Source organism: Elgaria multicarinata, chromosome 10 (assembly GCF_023053635.1).
Source record: "Elgaria multicarinata webbii isolate HBS135686 ecotype San Diego chromosome 10, rElgMul1.1.pri, whole genome shotgun sequence".
NCBI lineage: Eukaryota > Metazoa > Chordata > Lepidosauria > Squamata > Anguidae > Elgaria > Elgaria multicarinata.
In genome coordinates, this window is record NC_086180.1 from 16,088,908 (window position 1) to 16,114,124 (window position 25,217).

A 25,217-nucleotide genomic window follows, 5' to 3' on the forward strand; every position below is an offset into this window, starting at 1 on the left:
GGCTGGTTTAGGTGTTTTCAAGAGTTTTCTGCTGAACGGAATGGAGCAATTCGTGGAAGATTTTTGATCGCAATAATGTTCCTTTGGCTATTTCGTCTTGAAACATGTTGGGACACCTCAAACTGTGTTGTCTTAAAGCTGGATTCCTTCCAGAAACCATTAAAAAAACAATTAGGAAGCTCACTTACACAATCCACAGTCCTGCTGAGGTAAACAGTGTCAACACAAGAGGTAAGAACATCCATACGCTGCATTTCTTCCCATCCATACCTGAGGAAAACAAAGTAAACAGGAGTGAAACAAAGCAAAGGGATCCAGGGAAGACAATAGGCTATTAGTTGAGGTCTTTTTCCCCCCTTCTTTTTTTTAACCTCACACAAAAAGCAGATATTCAACGTTCTCTGCATATACAAGATGATTGGTGATACTCTTCACCGAGTAGCATGGAACAGTTTATCTGGTCTGCAGACTTTTTAAAGACAAAATTGTAAACTCTTTTTTATTTACCCCTTATTTTTGCAGCCATACGGCAATTTATGTACATTCAAAAAATTTCACTACGCAATTTTAACAGTTGCTACAGTTCTTGCCACCAATGAACAAAGAGGTTTTTAAAAAGTCAAGAATAAGTCACTAACAGAAAACCAAGTATAAGCTACAACAGGAATATTCTTATCATACAATCATAGATTTGGAAGGGGCCATTTAAGCCATCGAGTCCAACCCCTTGCTCCATCCAGGGATCCAGTTTAAAGCATTCCGAAAAGGCTTCCCACGTACCTGTTTCCCTCGAATTATCCCCTACAGTGTAAAGCTGTCGTTATTGTTGTTGTTAGCTAAATCACACCCTGGGCGTGTGATTTAGCACTCCTAAGATCCTTTGCATACCAGAAAAAGAGTTTAAGGGGGGGGATGTAAAAAATCATTAAAAATCAATGGATGACCCAATCCGATTCAAATTTGGTATGCTTAAAGCTCTCCTTAATATCTATTACTGTGCCAATGATGTCTTTATCTTTAAAACTTATGCAGATGTAAGCATTTGTTTAATTTGTACTTTAAACATATCAAATCCTCCTCCTGCGCCCCCAGTGGCCGCTCGGAAAACAACAAATGATTCGCTCCTAAAGAGGTAGCAAAATAGGTCGGTTCTTTTGGCTTTAAAGCACAATTAAAGCAGGATGCATGGGAGTATTTCACAGTCAAAGCAGATTATAAGCTGGAACACTTCGGAGTCCTTTGCATGCAATTCACAGTGATTGCACAGTATAACCCAGGCGTGATATTCTTAGCTTGAATATCTCCAATGATGGAGAGCCACCACCTCCCTAGGCATTTGTCGGCAGCTAATCCCGACAGCAGCGAAAGCGCGGAGTTTCCAGCAGCCAGGCTTGCTCTCTGCACAGGCAGACAGCAACCAATCAGGGGTCGCCATCTGCCCGGCCATGCTCCCGCCACAACTCAGGAGTGAAAATAGACAGCGGTTGTGCCGTGCGCTCCTCGCTCTGGAGACAAAAAAGTCAGCTTTGCGGGAAAGCCCTGCGATGACTGCGAGGTGGCTGCTGTGTCATACAATCGATGCAGTGCCACCGCACAGCCACCTCGGGGCTTTCGACGCATATAGACAGCCCCTCTATATCAAAGCAGCACTTAAACTTATTGATCGTGTTGAAAGGCAGTTGCAAGAAATGCAAAATGATACTGTTTTGAACAACAGTTTTGAAGCAACAATCAGGTGTTTTAAAGAACTGCATTTATAAATCTAAGCAACATGCCCCTTCTTAAAAGATACATACAACTGTTTACGTAAGTCAAAACAGTCTTTTATCTCAGCTATACCCTCAATTGCATGTACTACTAGGAATATGTGGGCAGATTTCACCAAGCTCTCTGTGAACCGCCCAGAGAGCTTTTTGTGAACCGCCCAGAGACCTTCGGCTATTGGGAGGTATAGAAATGAAATGAAATGAATAAATAAATAAATAAATGACACTGCCCCAAAATAATAGCATCTGTATCAACAACAACAATTTTATTGCAGTCAATAGACCATTCCAGCAAAAGCTACAAACAAAAGGGCTGAGCGTACATTTAACTATTAAAAGGACAAGTAATCATTGAGGATCTAATAGAAATGGCCAAGTTCAAAAACTTGGCCGCTTGCTCAGTGATTGATTTGTCTGAGCTCTGAAGTAATAGCGACATTAGGAATTCAGTTGGGTAACCAGGAAAAGATTGTAAAATGGGGTTCAGAAGATCATTCCTAGCCCCTTGATAAAATCTACAAAACAGTAACACATGTGATGCGGTTTCCACCTCGGTATTTTTACAGGGACAGCATCTGTTGGGGAGTGGGATTTTTTTGTATCTGCCATCTAAAAGTTTAGAGAGAAGAACGTTAAGTCTAGCTAGTGAGAATGCTCTCCTGTATTAGGGAATTGTTAACCAGCACAGGTAGGGCATCCTGTCTTTGCAAAAGGAAACTGGTTAGCCTAAGAACTGTGGGGAGCATGGACCCTGAGCAGCACTCTGAAGGTCTTGCATATCTATGTCACTGATGTTATTTTGAATCAGCTCGGAAGGGATACCATCGGGGCCAGGAGCCTTGCCGGGCTTTTGCTGGTGAAGTAAGTCCTCCACAGTAGCAGAGTCAACCGGGGGCCATTCAGGAGCAGCAGGAGATAGGCAGGGAGGGGGATTTGAGTCACTACTATCGCTGAAAACAATACAGAAGTGATTTTCCCAGATACTAGCTGAAATATGGCATTCTGGACTGCCACATCTATTGCTTAAAGCACCTGATACTAGCTGCCAGAAAGTTTTGCAGCTGCGAGTTACGGATGCAGCTATCAACATTTGCCAGGATTCACGGGTTGCTTCATTCTTTTTGCGCTGTAACAATTTCTTATATTCTCTCCTAAGCACAAAGTATGAATGTGGGAGTTGCAATCATTGTTCGTGCGATATGAAGAATAAGCTGTTTGAACACAGCTCCGGAGATTCATGCACTCCTGATCGAACCATTTATTTCTACTGGTTCTAGGGCGTGTCATTGTGCTGACAGAGTTTTGTAGGGAAGAGCACAGGGTCTGTATAACCTCTTCAAAAGCTGAGATGCCCTGTCTAGGAGGAGGAGTCATGGAGATTGAATCTATAGCATTCAGTAGACGAGTGGAATGGATTAGCCTACTGAAAATAAATTTAAGTATTTGTTTGTAACCACTACATCACACTGCCTCTTTTTCTTTCTTTCGTTTGCCTAACAAGCCCAAAAAACACAGTTGTGAACCCTCATGTCTTCCAATTATGGCTGAAATCTGTCCTAATATAAGTCATTAATTCAATACTCAAAGCACATTTCTCATAAATTATAACAGATAATATGTCTGAAAAACAAAAGTACATTGGCCTATATTTTGGCCTGATCTACACCAACTGCATTTTTCATAATCTCTAGTTATATTCCTTCCGCTTTAGTCATCATCCATTTCCTTCTGAACCCACAAAGTTCCTGCCAGAAAATGTCGCCATTCTGGAAAACAATGGTGGGGAAATATGGAAACAGAGGTTAATTACTCCTACATTTTTTATGTGAATGATTTGGCTCATTGACATGCTTTATGATGACCACAGAGTTTGAGATTTCTCAGTGCAATTTTCAAGCTTGCTATCAAATACACAAGACGTAATAGGTCTTCCTGGGAAACAGCTCTCCTACCATTTCCTGCAATGGGACCCCCAATCCTCGAAGCCTGCAAACTCATTAATAGAGTTAATAGAAGCTGTCACTCAAGCACCAGGAAACATGCCAGCAGGGACAAAAGTCGATTTGTCTACGCTTCTAGCTTCCGTGTAAGAAATCATTGCCTATGCTGGATTCCAGTTGAGCATCATGCAGCAAAAGCTAAATGGCATCCCTAAAGACTGCAGCAATTTAACCACTTCTAACTACTTTGGGAAATGCACCACTTTCCAGTCTTACCATCATGACCTTTGTCAGAAGGGGAAAAAATATGTATCAGCTTCTTAACTGGTTTCCAAGAATTCTTGAGCTATATTCTGGCTAAACTAATATTCACAGAATCTTTTCACACCAGATAGTATCACTCATTTTCTTTCCACAAACACAGAATAGGGTGACCATATAGAAAGGAGGACAGGGTTCCTGTATCTAGTTCTATAGAAAAGGGAATTTCAGCAGGTGTCATTTGTATGCATGCAACACTGGTGAAATTCCCTCTTCATCACAACCGTTAAAGCTGCAGGAGCCCTGCCCTGTTTTGTATCTGGTCTGTGATTTAGTATATGTGGCTTATAGCAGCAACACCATACACATTCTTTGCCCCTAGAGAATTTAATTGTTCTATGTCAGGGCCAATCATGCATTCAAATAATTCCAGTATCTCCCAGTTCAAATATTATTTTTGCGAGGAGATGTGGGGGAGATCTGCCTGAGTCCTGTTCATGGTATCTCCCTAGGAAGAATTCAAAGATGAAAGAGCATCCAAAGAAGCCCTAGAAAAGAACAGGCAAAGGGCATCACTGGATAATTAAAAGAAACTATATAATGTTGCATATGCTCCTAAGGAGAGAGTGTCACTCGTAGACACCGTGAGACCTTAAGGCACGAAGTTTATTAGTACTAAAATGAACAATTCCTTCCCTGTAAGTTTCTCTTCCTTTGTCCCTTTCACTTCTGAATTGCTTTCAACGAATTTCCCACTTCTGCAGTGGTTCAAGCTTCCGAGGAAGCAAACGACAGAGAAACGTGCCAACCCATTTTCTGGTGAGTAATAATTGCTCAAGACATGCATAGAAAAACATGACTTTCTTCACAATGAGCCGCTTAAAGGAGACCAAATTTCACAGTAAAAATATTAGATTTTTCCTCTGGTGGCAAAGGAAGACAAAAGAAACAACACTTACGTCTACCCCAAATGTTCATATCTTAGAAATACGAATGTGTTACTCTACACTGGTTTCAATTCTAGCCGTAAGGCAGCAGCGGAGTAGGCAACTTGTAGCCCTCCAGATGTTTTGGCCTACAACTCCCATAATCTCTCACCTTTGGCTATGCTTGCCAGGGCTGATGGGAGTTGTAGGCCAAAACAGCTGGAGGCTGGTTTAAAGGCACCACATGGATAGGGGCAATGGCATACGGTCATTCCCACCAAACCTCAGCCAGGGAAGAAACATGGCTTTTTAACAAAGCTTTTAATGGTTGAATTCACCAAGTTGGTATATTGTTTTAACTGTTTTAATAGTTTTACTGCTTTTAAATTATATTTTGTTTCAACTTGGTTTATGATTTAATTTGTTTTTAGCTGTGTATATTTACTGTTTTATATGCTTTTAAAATCTGTACGCCGCCCTGAGATCTTATTGATATAGGGTGGGATATAAATGATTTAAATAAATAAATAAGTGGGGAATGACCTATCTGTTTGCCCCTAACGTGGCGACAAAGCCTTAAATGTTTCATCAACTCTGTGAAATGACGCCAGGGAAAATCAGCTCCCAGGTTGCTGCTGTAAATCTATAACGGCATCATAGAATGTTCTTTCTTTTTTTCTTTTTTTCTTAGTGAGTTTTATTTCTTATGGAATGTATATGACATTCTTCAGCACAGTTTCTCAGAGCAGCTGTACATTTATACATTGTCGCTTTCATGTATAAAGGCCACCTTAACATGGTTCTTTTGTACATCTCCTGGGATGATGATGACCAGGGGAAAGGAACCTAAGATGAGGCCGACCATGTCAAGCCTGCAGCACGAGTCATGGGGCAGACTCACATGGAAAACATGGGCCCAGCCACCTCTTCGGTCGAGGCCCCGATGGTGCCACATCACCCTCTGGGGCCTCAGTGGCTGCTCCTCGGCCCTGCGGGTGGGCTGCTTTCTCTTGAACACTCTCCACCATCGGTCTGTGTTCAGGCTGGGAGGCCTTGAAGTGTCTTTAAGTGTGGAAGGCTAGAAATGGCACGCCACCGCACCAGTTCTCTTTCGGACCTATGTGAGAGTGAAGTTTAATTTGAGGCAAGAGTCAGTTGACGGCTTCCTGTACCCCGTTTCCCAAGCAGAATACTGAGGGCAGTGGGGAGACGGCTGGCAAGATAGATGGACGACAGAATGTGGAAACAAGAAAAATTCAAGCGAGAAGGGTGTTTTAGGTGTCAAAGCAATAGGCCTCCATGTTGGGACAGAAGAGGACAGTTTCAATTCTCATGCAGAACAAGCCTGTTTTTACTTAGCGCCTCATACGGGCCCAAAAAACCAAAACAACTTCTACACCACAGTACCTTGACTGAGGCGTAATTCTTCATGGGTTACCAAGGCAATGTGGTAGCTGCTGAAAAAGCTTTCTCCCTTGGCCTGGGTCCACGTTGCCCTGGTAACGCATTAAGATCTGCTCAAGAGTGGTTATCCTAATCACAAACGCCTAGAGCTTAAAGCCGCAAATAAGTTTGTCGGCCTGTGACCGTGCTGTGCCAATTTAGACTGCAGGTGGTGTGGAGGGGGTGGTGAGCACACGTTAACTGCTACTCCCCCAAAATTGTTCCCTGCACACAGAGCTCCAATCCCTGACATCTAGTTTTCTACATGCAAAGATTTTTGAATGAAGCAGCACTCATTCATGCGACTCCCAACCTGCAGTCTGAAATGGTAAAGTCTAGACACAGGTTGACCACTTCACCTGCCTGTTTGTAGATACTTCCCACAAAAGCAGTCTTCCCATAGGGCTTCCCACATGTCCTATAACATTTTGGCCAACAGCCTTAAGGTAACTACTGGCTTTCACATATGAAAATAGGGTCACTCTTGTGTAAACACATCTATTCTCACACTAACAATCATGGCCTGAGCTGCCACCCCAATTATGCTTTTCTCTACTTGTTGTATGCTATATTTATTTACTTTGCCCTGGCTTCTGAAAGTAAACTGACCACATGAGTTTCCTTTCTTTCAAAAACCTGGTCAATGGACAGTCATTGCTAGATGTAGGGCCATTATGTCCACACACATTTAATACCACGTGGAACCCCAGTTTTAGTTCCATATACAGCTGACTGCAGAAAACCAATACTAGTATCATTAAAAGATCCTAGTGGAAGCAACACATGTTTCAGCTCATAATGGACTGGATTTATTCATCTGTCTATCACATCTGTATCCCATCCCATTTGATAGCATATAATGGGATGGGATACTTTTAGTTGTATGACTGACACTTTTAGTCGTTTTGGAGGTGTATTTTAGTCAATAATTGTTTTACATTTTGTTGTAAGTTGCCTTGAATCTCTTTTGAAAAAGGCATCCAAGGAATCATATTCATGAAGTCAAGAGTGGCATAAATGGGAATTACTCAGATAAACACAAAAAGCTTATAAGGCAGCATAAGCTGAGCAAATGGAACATGGAAAATTGGAACTATATCTCAGCAATAAAACTTTGGAAGGGTTCTTTGAAATAGTTCTTTGAGCAGGGCCGGTGCCAGACTATTTTGCACCCTAGGCAAGGCAAGCTACTTGCACACATACACACACCCAAAAATTGCCAACTTTGATTCAGCTGTTCAAGAAGACTTTCTGAACTATTATATTTTCCTTTTTTGTGTTTTTTTCTTTAAACTGCTAATTTGTATAAAACTGACCCTTAAAGGTCAGTACTGCGCCCCTCTGAGGTCTGCGCCCAAGGCGGCTGCCTAGTTGGCCTAATGGTAGTGCTGGCCCTGTCTTTGCGGCTACATGATAATTGTATTACAAAAAAGAAATCCCAAGGAAGCAAATCATACTGAGTCAATGAACCTGTTCAGACGACTCACTAAGCCCTGATTAGGCCACTGACCCTTTTACCACGATAATTAGCACACGCTAAGTCATGATTCACATGACACATTAAGCTATGTTTAGCTCAAAATGCTTAACCACCATGGCTTACCTCTACGCAAACATGATTAGGTTGCTGTATGTTAAACGCATATGTAACAGTATGGGCTGTGCATTTACAGCTGATGAGCACTAGAGGGCCCAAAATACTGCTTGGAATCCAGATCAAAAACATAACGTAGGTAGTTTTAAAACCAATCCCCAAGGGGGTGTATGAACTTTCCCAGAACAAAGGTATAATAATCCTGATGTATTGGACTGCAATGTCCATCATTCACAGCCAGCATGACACATCCCCAGGGCTGTTCCTCCTGAGCCCCCCAGCCAGACCCATCTTTTGGAGGGCAGCACTGCATAGGCTACATGGCCTGTTCTGGCGACCCTAAACTAGCTTGCTGCCTTGGGTGTGGCGGATACCAGCCCATTAACTGCCAGTCCAGTTGGTTTCTGTATGGATAATGGGCAGGGGATGTCATCTTGTTCTTCTCCCTGAGGCAGCAAAATGCCTTGTTCCAGGTCTGTGCATATGGACATCAATGCTCCCAGAGCCTCCTCTCCCAGAAAGCCATGCAGGTACAAAAGTGGCAGCCATAAGAACTCAAGATGGTAGAAGTTATGTAGCTGGATGACAGGCAACTGAAGAATTCCAGCTGGAGAGAGTCAGCCCTGCTTCTCAGCCAGTGTAACTGGATAGTATGAGAGTGGGGACAGCAAGGTATTAGGGTTCCAGCATCCTGGCAATTGGGGGAATTTACTGGGCAGGTAGAAACATGTCTGCTTTGGCTCAGGAGTGGTTCTCCTGGAGGTCCTCTATGCTTTAAGGGGATTCCTGCATTGAGCAGGGGGGTGGACTCGATGGTCTTATAGGCCCCTTCCAACTCTACTATTCTATGGTTCTGTGACCCTCTCTGTGAGTCATCACAAAGCAGAAGGCATGCCAGCTTACCCCTCCTTCTAGCCCCTTCTTCCTAGTGGTCAAGAGACTTCCAGCCAGATAAAAGTCATCAAGAGGGCACAGAATAGGAACATAGGAAGCTGACTTATACTGAGTCAGATACAATATCAGCCAAGCAAAAATGGTCCTTAGCAGTGAAAACAGTCATCAAAAACCTAAGTTATCAATTAAAATTGCTTAAAATTGAGTAACCAGTTGAATGTCATCAATTAAAATTGCTTAAAATTCAGTAACCGGTTACTCACACTTGGCACTGAAAGTGATTTAAGATAACAGAGGAGGAAGTTAAGTTCTTATTTTCCAACTAAATTGTTCAGCGTTTGCTAACTTATTCTGATGATTGTATTATTCATTCGGCCCTCCAATGAAAGATTTTTCAATTGGTGTTTCTTGTAGGCCACTGACACAAGACAGATGTTGAAACACGTTTGGCCCATGTGCAGTTTTTAAAGGTCTTATATATTCTGGTTTTAACTTTCATATATTGCCATATGGCTGGTGTTTTTTTACATGGTTACCATATGTCAGCATTTTAGCATTTAGGTCTTATATATTCACGCTTTAATTGTACATTTTGACACTTTTGTCTCTCTTACAATTATTTCCATATATGTACTTCATAGCTTTAAACACTTTTAGTTGATGACATTCATGTCCCTTAACTTAGGGTTATACGGAGTCAGACCACTAGTCCATCCAGCCCAATATTGTCGACAGTGACTGGCAGTGGTTCTCCTATGTTTTAGGACACACTCTTTCCTAGCCCTACATGTAAGACAGGGATTGAACCTGGGACCTGCTGCATGCAAAGGATGTACTCTACCACTAAGCTAATGCCCCTTCTGCTGAACTACAGCCACTCCCTTCCTGACTCCCAACAGGTCAGAAGCAATGTGAGTAGCAGGCCGGATGCACTTTAAGTTACAGGTGACAGATTGCACATTTGAATGTTCTTCATACACACACGCACACACACTCCTCCCTGCACTTAGAAAGCTAGCATGTCAGGTCGTTTCTCGATCCTCCCAGAGTGCAGGACGCGGAATAATAGGCTCAAGTTACAGGAAGCCAGTTTCCAACTGAACATCAGGAAAAACTTCCTGCCTGTTACAGCAGTACGACAATGGAACCAATGACCTAGGTGGGCTCTCCCACACTAGAGGCATTCAAGAGGCAGCTGGACAACCATCTGTCCGGGATGCTTTAGGGTGGATTCCTGCATTGATCAGGGGGTTGGACTCAATGGCCTTACAGGCCCCTTCCAACTCAATGATTTGTGGGGAAACATTCAAAAATGTGACAAACACACACCTCCAACACCTTGCAGTCTCTCGAAAATGCTTTACCATGTGATGCGATGGCATGCAAAAATTGCCCGTATAATGCAGTGACACATGTGTAGAGGCTGCCTTAACTAGGCTAGGAATACCTTTGAGCATCCCTCTGTGATGTTCCATCAGCAGCATCTGCCTAATAAACAGTTGCTTCTTTTCACATGCAGCAAGCCCGGACAAGGAGCAGCAACTAGGTCAACAGCCAAAGAGTATCAATGTTTAGAGGCACACACCCTGCCCCACAGAGACAAGAAGGTATAGAAGGGTAACAGGTATGCATCTGTGGCTCCACACATCTTTGGCTCCACTCTTAGCCACAGTGCCTTCCTTGCATGTGTTAGCAAATGTATCACGTCAGATAAACTGTCAAGAGAATCAGAGCAACATAACAGCCAGCTATTACGCCAGGATTACATGGATTAGGATGGATGGATGGCAGAGCTCACTTTGCAGCTCCAAGCTAGAGATCAAGACTTCAAGCTTAATTCTGTTCCGTAAATATTCCAAAATATTCCATTTGGCACGGGCCCATGCAAATGTAGCATTATCTGTTGCAGTGCTTGAAACAGGTACAAAACTGGGCAATTTGCAAGCCATTAGCTGGGTGCACGTGGGCCACTGACCCATTTTGTGTAAGTCAGGCTCCAGATGTTTTGTTCTGGGAAGGAATGAGCAGCACTACTCAGTAATTTAGAAGATCATAGAATCACAAAATAGTAGAGTTGGAAGGGGCCTAAAAGGCCATCGAGTCCAACTCCCAGCTAATTGCAGGAATCTACCTTAAAGCATCCCTGACAGATGGTTGTCCAGCTTCCCCTTGGAGGCCTCTAATGTGGGAGAGCCCACGACCTCCCTAGGTCATTGGTCCCATTGTCATACTACTCTAACAGTCAGGAAAATCCCAGAATGAACTGATTCTGCTCTGACAAAACTCCAAAGCAGACTACAGAATCCAGAAAACAGTCTCTGAAATCCTCTCTGGGGCATAAACACAGAGGCCTAATGCGGGGGCTAGCCTATTTTAGGCATATCATTTCAGGATGAGACTCATATACCCTTTTAGGCCCTTCCTAGAACAAGCCAGAATATGTAGGGACCCAGGTGCAGCACACAGATCATTCTACTCAACCAGTAATATAGTTTCCAATTTGAATTCCACTTGAGTTAGATTTCACACACACACCCCATTCCTTTTATGCACAGCGAAAAAGGACACAGGCAGCATGAAAGAGTTACCGATTCAAAAAGATGAACACAAAAAGAGAGAATAGTGTCAGGACGCTATAAACAAATTTATTTTAGAAAAGCTCAATGTGTCTCAGCCTCTTGCTTTTCGTTAGGATGCCTTGCAAGGCAAGGGGATTTATTCCATCTAATCACCAGTGTATACACACAAGAAAAATTGTTGTAAATTATTTCTGCAGACAGTTATAAGTACGTAATATTTTAACTGTTTTATACTATGCACAGTCCTTACTTGCAGTGTGCCCAATGAACTATTTAGATGTAATATTTAAATTGTTTTATTGTTTACATGTATGCACAGGCCGTGTTTGCAATGTGCTTTTCTGATTGCAATTTTTTTAGTTCTGTGTTGTCTCATTTCTTATGTTTTTATGTATGTATTGTTATAGGCCCTTGAAGAAAGCCGAACAAAAAGCAACAGGGCTTTTCTACAATAAATTTGTTTATAACATCCTAAGATTGTTCTCTCTTTTTGTGTTCATCCTGGATGCTCACCCGTCAAACAGATGCAGCTGCTGACATGGAACAGTCTCCTCATACGACTGTCTGTACCACTTCAGAAGGACACGTCTTTGAAAGTACACCCCCACCCCAAAGTCAGTCCAATTAAGCCTCTGAATTGGGAGATCGGTGCTATTCACACTGTCCATGGACGATGTATATGTCTGTTTACAGGATGATCTATCGATCCTTGCATGCAATTCTAGACTAGACCATAGCTGGCCACCTGACCACATAACCATGACAACAGACAACCCTTCCAATCTGGGCTGTGTCTGGAAGCTTTTTGATTTGATGACCTACACAGGTTCAAGCAAGTGTAAGATTTATGTGTTATTAGGGCTTCCTCAGTTATTTCTCCATTATTGTATAGTGCTTTAATTTGCAGAAAAAGGAGATGCCTGGCTCAAAGCTATCTGGGAACCTCGCAATCTGATCTGGAAGTCGCTTCCCCTAATCCTTCATGTGCCCCGTTCCTCAGTGGTGAGGGAAGGGCATTTCACTCCTACTCAGGGACACTTCCTTCTATTCTTATTTCATATGTGCTATGAATGAGCTATGTTGTTGAAAAACAGATTGCATGGCTGAGCCCTGTCACAAATTAAGCCCTGTTACTGTGTATTTTCCTTAATAAATAGTGCATTGATACTAGACTCAGCTGGGAAGCGGCTTATATTTCACTGCCGCTGCACTTAAAGGGGTGGTCTGGCCACTTGAATAGCTGTGCTCTGCACAACTATAGGTGTGTGATTTCAAATTTGAGAGTCTGATTTCAACAGGACTTTTGGGAGTTAAAGAATGATTTCAGAAGACCTGTTAATCAGCCATTCACATGGTGACACTCTCTTTATAAAGAAGCCTTTTATAAATAAAATGATGTCTGCTAATTCTAAGTGCTGCTCCTGGCATAGAAGGTGAGAATCCCACCCTTGAATAGACATCACCAAGGATAGTAATAGAGGAGAAAAGATGGAGGGCAAAGAAGAGCCAGTTACAGTTATGAATAGTGGATCTTGTCGCAAAAAGGATGCAGCTGATGACGACTTTATTCATGGCCAGGAAGTCTTCAGCTCTCCACACTAAAACACTCCGAATACTCTACCAAGAAGCACCACATTTTGTGCTTTGAATTCTGCAAATCTGGCACAGCCTCATCTACTCGATGGCATTAGCTTTATCTCAATATCTTGTTTTGATCGCAAAATGTGCTTGTTTTGAATTCTTTTGCAGTGCAGTAAGGTGTAAAATGGCATACATACAATCTTGAAGGTAACAGACTAATTGCTCCAATCCAGCTGCAGTTAGTTATAACTAAGTCCCATCAAAAGCAATAAGACTTAATATAGTCATGACTAACTTGTTGCATTGATTCAAATGAGACTTACTTATGACTAACTTTAGTTGGATTGGGGTATATCGGGATAGCAATAAAGGACAGTCAACAGAAGTCCCATAACTACTGAAAGATAAGGTCCACCCAATGAATTCCATACATCAGCACACCCCAATCTGCCATCTTCGAGATGTGTTGATTACACTTCTCATCATCCCCAGGCCTGGGGATGATGGGACTCATATTCTAACACATCTGGAGAGTGACTGGTTGGGGAAGATTGTCACACATCAAGAATTTGTGGAACAGCTCCAGTATTTGGTTTGTATCCATTACCAAGTGCCAGGAAGTTCAATATTAAGGACTAAACTCACCTTGAAGCATCCAAGTACTGCAGCATATATGGTATTTTACTGAAGGTCACACTTTGCTCCCAGCCTGCTTAACAAAGGACAACATGTTAGTTACAGGATCTTAGATATGCTGCAGCCAGCCAATGCAGGAAGCACTCATGTGCACCAATAGTTGGAAAACCCAAAAAACAGATATTTAGGTTCTATTGCAAGGGTGGATAACCTCATGCCCTTGGGACAAATCAGGCAGCCTAGGATTCCCCAGAAGGCCATGCCTCTTTTCTTGGTCATAACTCTTTCACCCTGGCAATTTGGTGGTTTTCCAACTTTTGCATAATTCCCTTTCCCCCACCCCATTCTGAACAGTTGAAATGTCTCTCCTAAGGATTAATTACTGGTAATAACAGCTTTAAGCTAAACTATGCTGGTATTCTGCCCCCACCCCTTTGAATGTGGTTCTACCCATACTCCATGGAATGTGGCCACCGAGAGTTTCTCCTTAGCTGAATCCAACTCTCGGGCTGAAAGAGGATTCGTACCCCCACTCTGTTGCCTACTTAACCCATAATTAAAGCAAGATACGCCAAGGAAAATATGCAATGTATATTGTCGATTGCCTTCGTTTGGATCCTATTCTAACTGTATGCAAAATACAAAAGAATGAAGGTGCTGCATATTGCTTTATAGTCATACCCATGTTTTACATTTTGAATTAGGCATCTCTTAGTTCTGCTTGCAAGGCCTTAGAGCTGAGCTAACTAGCACTTTAGACCTTTGTGGGTAGCAAGATAAGAGAAAGGGTACCACAAACAGGGTAGTGATCTAAGCAACCAGAGATGGAAAAGTGGATAGCTATATATGCTCCTGTCCTGGTATTCTCAAGCTGCTATCTTATGTGCATTCACTTGGGGAGTAGGCTCGATTGTATTTAGTGGGACATACTTCTGAGTAAACACCCATAGGATTGAGCAGTACGTGATAGTGGCAAGGTGGGAAATTGAGATTTGCAGGAGAGGAAGAAAAGCTGTATGGGAGGTAAGAATTGGGTATTAAAAGCATAAGAACTTGCCACATATTGAGTCACATTTTTGGTCCATCTAGATCAGCCTTCCTCAACCTGGAGCACTCCAGATGTGTTGGACTGCACCTCCCAGAATGCCCCAGCCAGCTGGCTGGGGCATTCTGGGAGTTGTAGTCCAACACATCTGGAGCGCCCCAGGTTGAGGAAGGCTGACCTAGATTCAACTACTCTCAGGGCTGCAGGGCGATATTCCTCCCCAATACGGACCACTTTTGAAGTTATAGGATCCGAAATGATTCAGATGTTTTGGAATCATGGCTGAGACTGCGGAAGGCTGGATATTGAGGATTGGGAATGAACAGGGACGAATCTGTTGAAGGGTTACCCATTTTAGAAGTTCTAATAGAGGAGGGGCATGGCTTGGAGTGAGTGAAGACTAGGCTAATTGCCTACATTGTAGGCACTAATATTCTTAACCTTCGTGAATCTGTCTACACCCCATTTAAAGCAATCCAACCTGGTGGCCAGCTCCACACCTTGTGGTAACGAATCCCATAGTTTAACTACACTCTGTTGTGCACTGTGTGAACTATTTGCATTTATCTGTCCTGAATCTCCCATCATTCAGCTTCCTGGGATGACCCTGGGTTCTAGCATTATTGTTATCTCCAGTAATGATTCTGTCATTAGATAGCCATAAAGCTTTTGATAAACTGGAATGGCCCATTTTTTTAAATATTTTTTTTTATTAATTTTGAAATACTAAATAAAACATCTACAAATACAACAATAAACATATATAAAGAAACTATCATGATTCATAACAAATTACTTGAAAATAAAATTATTAACATATAATACTTAATAACCATAAACACAATTCGACAATCCAACAAGTGCTCCCCCACCCTACGGGATCATTCCTGTTTCCAAAATCTTAACACTTCTTCTGCTGGTGGTTTCCCACTTCCCTTTGAAAACACAAATATTAGGAACTGTTTCCAAATCCCATCAAATTCATTCACTTTTGCTATACCTCTTCTTACTTTAATATTACATGTCAGTTTATCATTAATAGCAATATCCCAAACTTCCTTATACCATTCTTCTATATGATAATCACCTTGAGTCTTCCAGTTTCTAGATACCATTAGCCTTGCTGCAGTCAGCAAATTTGTTATCAATTCTTTAGTTTCTTTTTTACACTTTAAATCTTCCAATAGTGAGAGTAAAGCTACTTTTAGTGCCTCTTCTACCTTCATTCCAACAATTTCTTCAATCTCAGAAAACACCATCTTCCACAATTTTTGCACAAATTTACATTCCCACCACATATGTAAATACGTTCCTTTTCCCCCACAACCTCTCCAACAATTTGCTGAGTGCTGATTATTCATCTTGTTTAATCTAACCGGAGTTAAGTACCACCTCCATATAATTTTATAATAATTCTCTTTTATTCTCACTGACATATTTCTTAACACTCTTTGTCTCCACAATCCTTCCCAACCCTGTTGCCCTATTTGTATCTTCAAATCTGTCTCCCAAACCATCTTTCCTGGGTATTCCAACACCCCTTCCCCAAGCAATATTCTATAAATTTCACTCATTATACCTTTTATCCCTTTATTTTCTGCCTTATCAGTTTCTTTTTTAATAATTAATTCCTCAAATTTTGATAACTCTCTACACTCTCCATTCTCTCTTATCCAATTTTAGTCCATTGTTCTAATTGCCAATAATTTAACCAAGTTAACTTTTTTTTCTCCTAGAACCTCTTCTAATTCCCTATGTGTTTTCATTCCTCTTAACCTATCCCTTAATTTCCTTTTTTTTTCTCTAGTAAAATTTTATTCAGAATGTTCTTTAAGTTCCCAGGGAAATTCTTTAACATTATTACCGGTGTTAAGGGAGAGTTACTCGAAAGCAGCCCCCCTTTATATTTACTCCAAATTTCCCAATGAAACTTCAGAAGGGGATTATCTATACTCTCAACCCATTTTTTACCACCTTCCTTAAAATATATATATTTTCCAAATTCCAAACTAAATTGATTTTGGTTTTATCTTCCAGCCATTCTAAATCTCCTATTCCTAAAATTGCTTCTACAACATGCCTAAGCCTATTGACTACATAATATAGTTTAATATTCGGGAGTCCCAATCCTCCTTTTTTCTGACTAAAATAACATTTATTTTTATTTATCCTCGCTTTCTTGTCTCCATTACAATAATTATTTATTATATTCTGCCAGCTTTTTAACTCTATCTCTGATATTCTTATTGGTAGCATCCTAAAAATAAAATTAATCTTGGCTAATATCTTCATTTTTACTAATGCTATTCTTCCAAACCATGACAAATTCAACCTTTTATATTTGTTCAACCTTTCCGAAATCTCCTTCTTCAATCTAATTAAATTCTCTTTCTCTAAATCCTCTAAATTTTTTGTAATTCTAACCCCTAAATATTTAATCTGTTCTTTAATACTCATTTCTGCTTCCTTTCCTTCCCAGTCCTTCTGTTCCTTTTTAGTATAATTAAACAACATCAACTCAGATTTTGACCAGTTTATTCTTTTTTTATTAATTTTTTATTAGTTTCACATCTTAAAATACAACATAATACTAATTAAAACACATAAATCAAAACATAAATTGCTTACAATTCCACATTTATAATTATCATTTTTACATAATCACATAACATAACATAAGTGCTCCCCTCCACCCTTCGGGATCTATTCCTGCTTCCAAAATCTCATTGTTTCTTCTGGTGGTGGTTTTCCACCCCCCTTAGAGAATACATATTCTAGGAACTGTTTCCAAATTCCCTCAAATTCATTTACATTTGTTATACCACATATGCAAATAAGTTCCTTTCCCCCCACATCCTCTCCAACAATTTGCTGAATTCGTCTTATTTATTCTATTTAATCTCACCAGGGTCAGATACCACCTCCATACAATTTTATAATAATTTTCTTTTATTCTCACAGACATATTTCTCAACACTCTTTGTCTCCATATTCCCTCCCAACTCTGCTGCCCTATCTGCACCCTCAAATCAGTTTCCCAAACCATCTTCCCCATTTTTTCTATCTCCCTCTTTTCAACCAAAATTCTATATATTTCACTTGTTAAACCTTTTATCCTTTTATTTTCTCCTTTCTCAATTTCTTTCTTTAAAATCAACTCTTCAAATTTCGTCATTTTACTGCACTCTCCATTATCTCTTACCCATTTTTTCGACCATTGCTCCAATTGGCAATAATTTAACCAAGTTAAGTTCTCCCCCTTAAACACCTCTTCTAATTTCCCACCTATTTTCATCTCTCTCAACCAATCTTTTAACCTCATTATTTTTTTCTCTATTAAAATTTTACTCAATCTCTCTTTTAAATTCCCAGGGAAATTCCTTAACACTATCACAGGTGTTAATGGGGATATACTCGAAAATAACTCCTTTTTATGTAATCACCAAATTTCCCAATGGTTTCCCAATGGTTTCCCGTGGTTTTCCCAATGGTTACATTATATTAGAATGTAAGCCTATGCGGCAGGGTCTTGCTATTTACTGTTTTACTCTGTACAGCACCATGTACATTGATGGTGCTATATAAATAAATAATAATAATAATTTTCAAAAGAGGGTTTTCTATTTCTTCCCCCTCTTTTTACTACACTCTCTAAAAAATAAATTTTCCAGTTGCCATTCTTTATCCATTTTTGTTCCATCCTCCAACCAATCTAATTCCCCTACTCCTATAATACCTTCTACATGACCAGTTTATTCTTAAACCCGTCATTTCGTCAAAATCTTTCAGATGCTGTCCAGTTCTTCCCATCTTATCCATTAAATTGTTAACAGTTAACAATGTATCATCTGCAAACAAATTCAACTTTATTTTTTTAGTTCTACCTATCCCTTCTATCTCCCCGTCATCTAACACATTTGCCAGTAGTTCCATGACCAATACAAACAGGACAGGCAAGAGTGGGCATCCTTGTCTTGTTCCTCTGGCTAGTCGTATTTTCTCCGTAACTCCATCATTAATCACCACTGAGGCAGTATTATGGGAGTATAATTGTTCTATTATAGCTTTAAATTTATTTCCAAATCCCATTCTGTTTATTACCATCTTTAATGCTTGCCAACTCACACAATCAAAGGCCTTAAAAATATCCGCTAATATTCCCACTTTAATCTTCAACTTTTTTACCTCCTGTATTACATTTAAAACTCTTCCAAATAAATTATGCATTTGCCTACCTGCTACAAAACCACATTGATCTTCCCCTATATAATTAGCTATAAATTTATTCATTCGTTTTGCTAATATAGTTGAAAAGATTTTTGCATCTTGATTTATTAATGATATGGGTCAGGGGCCATCAAATCCTTATCTGCCTTTGGAATTAATATTATTAACGAATGTTCCCACGATTCTGGAATCTTTTCTCCTTCTAATATAGCATTATATAACTTTAATAACTTTGTTACTAAAAATAATTTAAAAGTTTTATAATATTCTGTTCCCAATCCATCTACCCCTGGAGATTTACCCACTTTCAAACTCTCTATAACTTCTTCAATCTCCCTTTGAGATATACTCCTTTCCATTAACTCTTTGTGCTCTATTTCCAGTCCCTTATTTATGTATTTTTCAATATAAGCTTCCAATTTTTCCTTCTGAACATCTTTTTTCTTATATAACTCTTGATAAAATTCCTGAAAATTTTTAATCTTACCTTTCATTGTATAACAATAATTCCCTGATTTATCTTTCACTATACCTATCGAATTTTTAGCCTTTTCCTTTAGTGTGAGCCTAGCAAGCATCTTAGAATTTTTGTTACTATCCCTTTTGGTCACCAACTCAAATCCACATACATAAAAACACAAAACCCCTTTCAAAACCCACCCTCCCTCCCAACCCAAAATATCCCTCTAACCATTTTTCCCTTAGTCCTACTCCACACACACACCCTCCCTGTCCACTTCCCATCCCCCCTCTCCCTCCTACCTCTTTCCCCCCCACTAAATCCCCGTGAGTCTAATACTCCGGCCATTATTTTACCCTTGGGGGGGGGAGATGAAGCCCACAGCCCCGAACCAGTAAGCCTTCTGTTTAAGATTGCTTCTATATCAGTGGTTCTCAACCTTCCTAATGCCGCGGCCCTTTAATACAGTTCCTCATGTTGTGGTGACCCCCAACCATTAAATTATTTTCGTTGCTACTTCATAACTGTAATTTTGCTACTGTTATGAATCGTAATGTAAATATCTGATATGCAGGATGTATTTTCATTGTTACAAATTGAACATAATTAAAGCATAGTGATTAATCACAAAAACAATATGTAATTATATATTGTGAAATATTTATTTCTAATTACAAATAAATGAAATTTTGTCTCGGTTCCTAAGACCATTGGAAATATGTGTTTTCCGAGGCGACCCCTGTGAAAGGGTCGTTTGACCCCCAAAGGGGTCGCGACCCACAGGTTGAGAACCGCTGTTCTATATTATCATCTCATTAGTATAAGTGTCACATCCCAGTTGCTCCAGCTCCTTCTTCTCCTCCGCCTGCTTTTTTTGGACTGGCGCCAGCATCCAAACCCAGATTTTTCAACAACACATTGCCCTGATCCAAAGAGGTTACTCTGTGTTGCTTCCCATCATGCGTAAACCTCAAAAAAACAGGGTAGCCCCAGGAATAATTTATTGCATTCCTCTTAAGCTTTTCAGTAATTGATTTGACACTGCGTCTCCAATTAAGTGTTTGCTGACAGAGATCGTTGTAAATTTGAACTGAAACGCCTTGAAATTGTATCAGAGCCAAAGACCTTAATTTCGTCATAATTTGCTCTTTTTTAAAATAATTGCCAAATTTCATCAGGATATCTGTTGCACTTCTGGATCTTATTCCTCCCACTCTGTGAACCCTATCCACTTCATGATCATTAATTTCCAAATCAGGCATCATTTCTTTAAACCAACGAAGAATCACTTTTCTCAGATCCTCTCCTGACATTTCTACAAAGTTTTTAATCCGAATCGTAGATCGTCGGTTCTGGTCTTCTAATTGGATCAATCTTTTCTCATGGGAATCAAACTCCAAATTACATTTAACTTCAAACAGCTCCTGCCGCTTCTCCAGTAAATTTACTTCTGCTTTAAGTGATTTTATGCTCTTGTCATTTTGAACAATCCTGTCAGTTAACTCATCCATTCTTTTATCTGCCTTTTCTGCGTGATCATCTATCCTTTTAAAAAGAGCAGTGTTGTTGTTAAGAATAAGCTCCTTAATTTCATCCATGGTAGCTGGCTTCCTGGAATGGCCCATTTTAATTGTTTTATTCCAAAAGAAAAAAAGCAGAAAAAATCCAACTGTAGTAAGAGAGTAAAGAGCTCTCTTTTCTTTTCTTTCTTTAGGCAGCTGGCTGACAATAATAAAATACAGACAACATGTAACATAATTAAAGAAAAATAACAAGATCAATTAAAACATCAGTTTAAAAAAAATCAGTCAAACCAAAGAAATAAGAAATAAAGAACATCTATAACAGTTAAAAGCAGGTTCAGTGACAAAACAGCTTAACAGCCAAAAGCCCAGTGCAATAAAAATGTTTCTCATGCCAACAGAAGGCAAGTAAAGACGGAGGGAGTTCCAGAACCAGGGAGCAACCACCAAGAAGGCCCTCCTTTCTGCTAAATGTGCCTCTAATTATGGTGGGATAGAGAGAAGGACCTCTCCTGAGGATCTTAAGGGAGAATGCAGTCTTTCAAACAGCCTAGTCTGAAGTCATGTAGGGCTTTATATGTCATAACTAGCACTTTGAATTGTGCCTGGAAACACCGGTAGCCAGTGGTACTGTTGTCATCTGCTTTTGACAGATCTAAAAAGCATGTTTGAGTGAGAACTGGTTCATACAGGCATATAAGTATGATTTCTGCACTTATGATTACTGTACACTAAAGCTGGTTCACACATATATAGGGTGACCATATTTTGGAAACCAAAAAGGAGGACAACATGGTCGCCTCAAACTTTTTTAAAAATCCTAAAACTCAATGGATGGACAGATCTGTTTCAAATTTGGCATAGCTAAAGTCCTTGTTAAGAGCAATCATGGTGCCAAGTTTCATCTCTTTATCTTTAAAAATAACATATATATATATATATATATATATATTAAAAAATTAAATCCTCAAATTTTAAAAAATTCCTTAAAATCAATGGATAAACAGATCTGTTTCAAATTTGTTATGGCTAAAGCTCTACCTAAAAGCTATCATGGTGCCAACTTTCATCTCTTTATCTTTAAAAATGACAATTTTAAAAATAATAATTTTAAAACCTCAATTTTTAAAAAATTCCTAAAAAATCAATGGTTGAATGGATCTGTTTCAAATTTGGTATGACTAAAGCCCTTCCTAAGTGCTACCATTGTGCCAAGTTTCATGTCTTTATCTTAAAAAATGACGGAGTTATAAACATTTTTGTTAATTCTCCTCCCCCTCCCGGATTTGTCATCAAAACTCCGGGCAAATCCGGTCATATGGTCACCCTATACATATATGTTTATCGATTTATTTACAACATTTATATACCGCTCTACATCTAAACAGATTCCAAGGAAGTGAACAATAAAGGATAAAATAATAAAAAGAATTAAACACCATATTAAAATTATTCTTTTTAAAAAACATTGTCAATAAAAACTGTGGCTGGTCAGCCTAGGAAGGTTTCCTGTAATAGATCTGTTTTCAGGAGGTGTCAAAAACCACACAGTGTTGGCACCTGCCTGACCTCCAGAGGCAGGGAGTTCCATAGAAAGGGGGGCACCATACTGAAGGCTCCAATCGGACCATAGGTTCATGTGGAACCACCAGGACTATGCCTTCTGATGACCTCAGCGACCGACAGGTTGTTAAGGGAAAATGATGACTGCAAACAGTGACGTGGGACTGGAATCTGAGTCTTAAAAGTTATTTTCAAAATTTCTACTATTTTCCAAAAGTATTGAACTGGGGGGGGGGGGGCAGGGGATTAATACAACAGATTCCCTGTGTTTAAATATCATATTCAAGCAATTTCAAAACTTTACTTGGAAATTACCTTTAGTGGAATACTTGCACATATTTTAAGACATGGTGATTTAACAGTATGCACTTTCCTTACATTGTTTAAATTTAACTTTCATATCAGCCCCCACAAAGTGCTTTTTAATAAGCAACCAAATGCATTAACCACATGTTCTTCCTCTGTTTTTTTGTACCTCTGTTTCCTCCCCCTTCTTCTGCTCTCCTCCCTTGTGTAATTTTTTTCTTCTTCCCTAGATTGTAAGCCCCTTGAGGCAGGGACCTGCCCTCTCATTCTTTAAAAAATAACATGTTCATAAACGGCACCGTGTAAATAAATTGCAACTGCATGTATGAATCCTGTCCCCAACATTCCATCACTCTATAGGCACAGAAGTTGGAGTCCCAACACATCGCAAGTGTAACCAAGAGACTGGCTCCAACATTTTAGGGATTCCAGAGTGAGCACAGACACACACCCCGCCCCTGCGGAGAACTGAGAATTCACCCATGCTGCTTTGCTTCTGCACCCTTTTGCCAGTCTTGGATCCCTGGAAAATGCTTGACTATGCCACGTTCCGTAGCCCAATGTAGTCTAAGTATATTCTATACAACTGTCAGTGGCCAGAAGCAAGGGGCACATTTACCGACCACTCCTGCACTATCCCGAAAAGGCATCCCTTTACTTTCTTGCTTATAAGACAAATGGTTATCATTCACTCCTCTGGGAAAAAGCAACGTGCTTGAACTTGGAAGTCTCTATTGCAGGGAAAGCCAAACCTGCCTTCACCCATTCCTGGCACTGGGGAGCCTGACACTCACACGGAGAAAAGGCTGCAGTATGCAACATGTCTCCTTGCAATACAAGCTTTCCCACCGAACACACACCCGCTGTCAACAATAACGTCCACATTGCTTTGTCTCTGTCATCAGGCTGTCTGGCCATTCCCCAAAGAAACAGCTGAAATCACATTGTTTATTATAATTAGTGCAGATCCATTAAAATAATCACCACCTAGGACTGCTGGATGCAAAAAATTAAAATGAGGGACATTCGGAGGCATCTGATGTTTTGAGGGGTTGTGATAAAGAGGGACAGTTCTTATATTCTATGGGGCTGAAACAAAAGGGGGTTTTCTGAAACATTTTTTTAAAAAACTGGTGGTGTTCTCTTAATAGGTCAGGGAAAGGGTTAGGAATCCAGGCTGGGGAGTGCCCCCAAGCAAGTACCCCCCTCCACCCCACCCCAGTAGTGAATATGGCTGAATGATGCTGTCCAAGCAGCATCAATTGCTGCAGCGTGATAGGAGCACTGGAGCAGAGAAGGGCAGACGCTTGGAGGGGCGGAGGGGGAAAGAAGTGAGCATAGGACCGCAGCCTGAATATACCGTTCATCCACATGCTTGCTTACAGATTGCAGAGAAGGCAACTGCCGCACCTGTAAGTGGGTGGGTATTTGAGGGCGGCGGGTGGAGGAGGGTGCTGAAATCGAATCACAGCAGGAAGGAGGAAGAATGGAGGGGATTTTCCAAGTCCTGAGCAAAGGAAACGAGGCCGCCTTTCGGGTGTGCAGCGCAAAGGGTAAATAGAGACAAAACATCATAATAACTAGCACCATCATCAAAGGGGGGGGGGGAGAGAGAGGCCCTTTTGCAGGGGGGGGGGCGTGCGGGGGAGTAAGTGCAAATCAGTCGGGAATCTCGTCCAGATCAAGGAGATTCCTCAGCAAAGCGGGTGGTGGTGGTGGGAGGTGCAAAAATTGCAACACACACAGAGAAAGGTGCTATTTCCAGGGTTATGTCGAGGCCACTGCAGGGAAGCAGAACCGGGCTGTGCCTTCTGGGGGGGGGGGGTGGAGAGAGCGGGGAGGGACTGCAGGCATTGCTGATGGGGAGGAGGCTCAGCAGGAGGAGAAAGCCCGGGCAGAAAGCGATCCGATCAAGACGTAGACCCACCTGCCGACTGCTGGGGGTGCGCGAAGCGAGGGGTGCGGGGTGGTGGTGGGGTCCGTCCCGCTGGTCTCCGGCGCTGCTGCACCTGCAGGAGGTGGAGGCGGCGGCGGCGGCGGCGGCGGCGGCTGCAGGGCGACCTCGCAGGGCAAGGAGGAGGGTTTCCCCTCGACGAAGAGGTGGAGTTCCCTCTCGTCCGCCTCTCCGCTTCCCGGGGCTGGAGACAAAAGATCTGCTGCTTGCTTCGCCCTTCGAAGCTCGCGAGGGGATAATGAGGGGCGGACGGTGGGGGGGGGGGGAGAGAAACACACCCCAAAAGCGGGGAGGGTGGGACGGATGGATCCTGATAGGAAGAGGTGGGGGGTCGGTGGGTGGGGACATCCTGGAGATCACGCTGGAGAGAGAAAGACAGGCAAGCAGGCAGAGAGAGAGAGAGAGAGAGAGAGAGGCGAAATCCTTCTCTTTAGCACAGCCAGGCGAGGCGGCGGCGGCCGTCCTACACAGCAGCCACCCCTGATGCCTGAGAATCGGGCAGAGGAGCGACCGGCTTCG

General features: G+C 41.2%; 1 protein-coding gene across 1 annotated transcript in view; it reads right to left on the minus strand.

Annotated features, from left to right (window-relative positions):
- TMEM150C (transmembrane protein 150C) overlaps positions 1–24,706 on the minus strand; it is a 46,351-nt gene extending 21,645 nt beyond the window's left edge. Inside the window, exons 1-3 of the mRNA XM_063136208.1 lie at positions 24,672–24,706; positions 13,630–13,693; positions 189–270 (exon numbers count right to left, since the gene is read on the minus strand). Coding sequence (XP_062992278.1) covers positions 189–270; positions 13,630–13,639 — 92 coding nt within the window. The 5' untranslated portion in view covers positions 13,640–13,693; positions 24,672–24,706. The remainder of the gene's footprint in view (positions 1–188; positions 271–13,629; positions 13,694–24,671) is intronic.
- Between the last annotated feature and the right edge of the window lie 511 nt (positions 24,707–25,217).